At 43.8% G+C, this 3,044-nt stretch overlaps 1 protein-coding gene across 1 annotated transcript in view; it reads right to left on the bottom strand.

The window, feature by feature from the left end:
• ELP3 (elongator acetyltransferase complex subunit 3) overlaps positions 1 to 3,044 on the bottom strand; it is a 103,722-nt gene that overhangs the window by 25,295 nt on the left and 75,383 nt on the right. Inside the window, exon 13 of the mRNA XM_009895442.1 lies at positions 2,107 to 2,334. Within this exon, the coding sequence (XP_009893744.1) occupies positions 2,107 to 2,334 (228 nt within the window). The remainder of the gene's footprint in view (positions 1 to 2,106; positions 2,335 to 3,044) is intronic.

Here is a 3,044-nt window from a genome sequence, read left to right as displayed (position 1 = left end):
GGGGGGGGGTTGGACTGGATGATCTCCAGAGGTCCCTTCCAACCCTGACCATTCTGTGATTCTGTGATTGCCTACACTGTCGAATTGCAGAGGGATCCCAGTGCCATTTTGACTGGGGACACCAGTCGAAACATGTGGCCAGACGCTATAGAGCCAGAGACGGGCCCTGCTGCTGTTCGCTCTTCTGATACACATCTCGCCTTCGCGCCTCGCAACCTTCATTTCCACAACCCCTCCAGGAGTCGGGAACTGCTATCGTCCTCGTTTGAGTAAGAAGAATTGAGGCACGCAGCGACCTCGGGGCTGGTCGGGGCTACCACAACGGCTGCATCGAACCGCTCAGGCTCCGTACGGCTCTCCGAGGCTCCGCGCGTGACACAGGAGATGCCAAATCAAAAAGAATTGGAGAAGAACACGTTCATATTCTGGACCAGTTCCACGTCTCTATTTACGTTTGGAAATCTTGCGCGGCAGGAGCGCTACTGGAATCACAATAATGCTTCAGAATAAGGGAAGAGCCTTTCCACACTATTTAACAGCTTCGCTGGCCTATAGCTGGGAATAATTGATTGGGTTAATTCACTCCTAACATTAGGATGCAGGGATTCTACTCGGCTCTCTGTTCATCTGTTTTCCTGACAAGATGTACAGAATCGGGCTGCGGCGACACTGAAGTAGATGTGATTTAATTCTAAAAAACATTTAACACTTACAGGCGTTTTTAAATAACACCCAGAAATCTTCGCTCTAAAACGTCCTTCTAATCAGAAATTGCCCCCACAACTGTGAAGAACACTTTCTGATTAACCTCTTGAACACTGACTATTCCGAATGAACACGAGTGCGTCATATGCCATGAAATTTCAATTTGCAGCCTATTTTAATGTTCGTAGTCGGCTACTTTCAATTGATTTTTCTCTCCCTCTCTTTTTTGGTTTTGGTTTTGTAGTTGGTTTTTTTTTTTTTTTTTTTCAAATACTTAGGATGGCCACTTTTCCTTCCTGAATTTTTAAGTGTTTGATAGTGGAAACATCCACTTATTTTTTTCTTTTTTTCTTCTTTTTCCCCAGCCACTGCCTTATGGTCACACACCATCAGCATCTAGCAAAACCGCATCTTAATGCATACACTCAGGGAAAGATTAATAAATAGAAGGAAGTTAATTTAAAACATCAGCCCTGAGCACTTCTGGCAAAGAGGACAAACTGATTGCTTTTTTAAAAGCTGAGTGTAAAGGTTCAAAACCTACCGGGGCAAAATTTAATTCACATTTTTGCTCATCGCAAGCCGCAGCATGTTACACGCAGCAGCAGGATAACGTGCAATTTTCCTACGAGTCACTGCAAGGAATTAGAAACGCAGCTTCCCACTCCATTCTCACGTGCTTTAAGATATATCTGAAATGGCCTCACAAGTGTGTCTGAAGCAAAAAACTGTCAGACACAACGAAGAGACTTTGCTCGGGAGTCTCACCCCATCGCTTAAACCGATAGACATCTCAGAACCAAAGTTGGATTTATTCTGTTTTGGTAGGAAGAATGTTTTCAATAAACGTTCCTTTGAAAGAAAATTGGGGCGTACCAAATAAAATCTCACCTTCCCAGATGTAATTATTTCCGATTTCAGAAGCGAAATTCATCTACAGAACAAGATCAATTTTAGAAGGAAATAAAAAACCACAATGGGTTTATCTCCCTTGTTTTGCTTTTACTCGGTGAAGTCCGATGTACCGTACAGGATATTGAAGGAAAGATACTTCAGAACCAAAGACGCTTCGTACTCAAAGGCCAAATTAGCACCAGCATACATGAGCTCATACTGGACTGGGTAGGAAGCAACGCTGATAGCATTCAGGCATACCTTTTTTTTATCTCAGAGCAGTTGCAAATGCCTAAACACGATCACACTAGCGAAAACTCAGAGGGAGCATGATTTCAGGAGGGGAAATGCAAGAAGGGGCTCAAATTTAATTGTGTTCCCATTGCAGAGGACTATAATCCAAGCAACTGAATGATGTTAAACAAATTTCTTCTCCGGTTATACTTGGGGCAGGGAGCCGGGTGCAAGAAAGAGGCGCAGATGAAAAATAAAGATGGTTTGGAGTACCTGGTGTTGAAACTTTGAAGGATCCCGACTGCTCACGGGGACCACGCTCCCATACACGTGCAGTTCCCGGACAATGGAAACGCCTCCTTTCAGCTCAGGTCTGAATGACTCCTCCGAACACTTCCGCAGTCGTAGAAGGCCAACGAGAATATCCTGCTCTGGGTCTTCATAGGACAGGAAGGTCTCCCAGCCACCATTAGCCACATAATCTCTTCTAACTAATTCAATCTGGTCAAAGAGAAGAAGCGATGACGAACATAAAGAGGAAAAGAGGAAAGGAAAATGTCTTTTAAAATATTTAAGCAAGAAGTTGAACAAACCAAAAGCAATTTCATGGATCCATAAACTATTATGATTCAGAGAAAACACGAAGTGCTTTCTTAAAGGCCAATTTAACTCAAGATGGATTTTAGCAGTGCTGGGTAAGAGCTGCTGTTACTGCAGCCATATTAAAGATAAAACACGCGACTGCTTTAACAGAAACGTATTTGCCAATGGGACAGAAGTAGTCTTCTATCCTTTTCCGCAAGCTTTCCGGAAGCTTGGTAACCCACATGGTTACCTGTTTGTAAGTCAGAACCCTAAACCCAATGTTTCTTGAGTCACTCTAGTTTCATAATCACTGCAAGATCAAGGGGGGGGGCAGGGGGGCAACTCTTGCCGCTAATCAAGGGACTCACTCTAATTGAAATTCAGCTGCAGTTACAAATTCACCGACGTAGAAAGAGTAGTTTTGCATCTGCCTTCACGAAACCTGCGTGAAGGTCCTCTACTGCTTCGCCAAAAAAACAGCTTGAGATTTCTACAGAGCACGGCTCTTCTAAGCAGCAGTCAACTTATTTACTAATCACCAATCACTTCTTTCCAAGCGCTGCACAGGATCTACCTTCATGAGCAAACTGTGTAGTGCCACAGGAGTGGATCCGAAAGAGTTGGTG

The sequence above is a fragment of the Charadrius vociferus genome, unplaced genomic scaffold, assembly GCF_000708025.1.
Source record: "Charadrius vociferus isolate BGI_N301 unplaced genomic scaffold, ASM70802v2 scaffold41, whole genome shotgun sequence".
Classification (NCBI taxonomy): domain Eukaryota; kingdom Metazoa; phylum Chordata; class Aves; order Charadriiformes; family Charadriidae; genus Charadrius; species Charadrius vociferus.
Note: the sequence above shows the minus strand (reverse complement) of the source record. Positions and strands in the feature narration are given on the sequence as shown.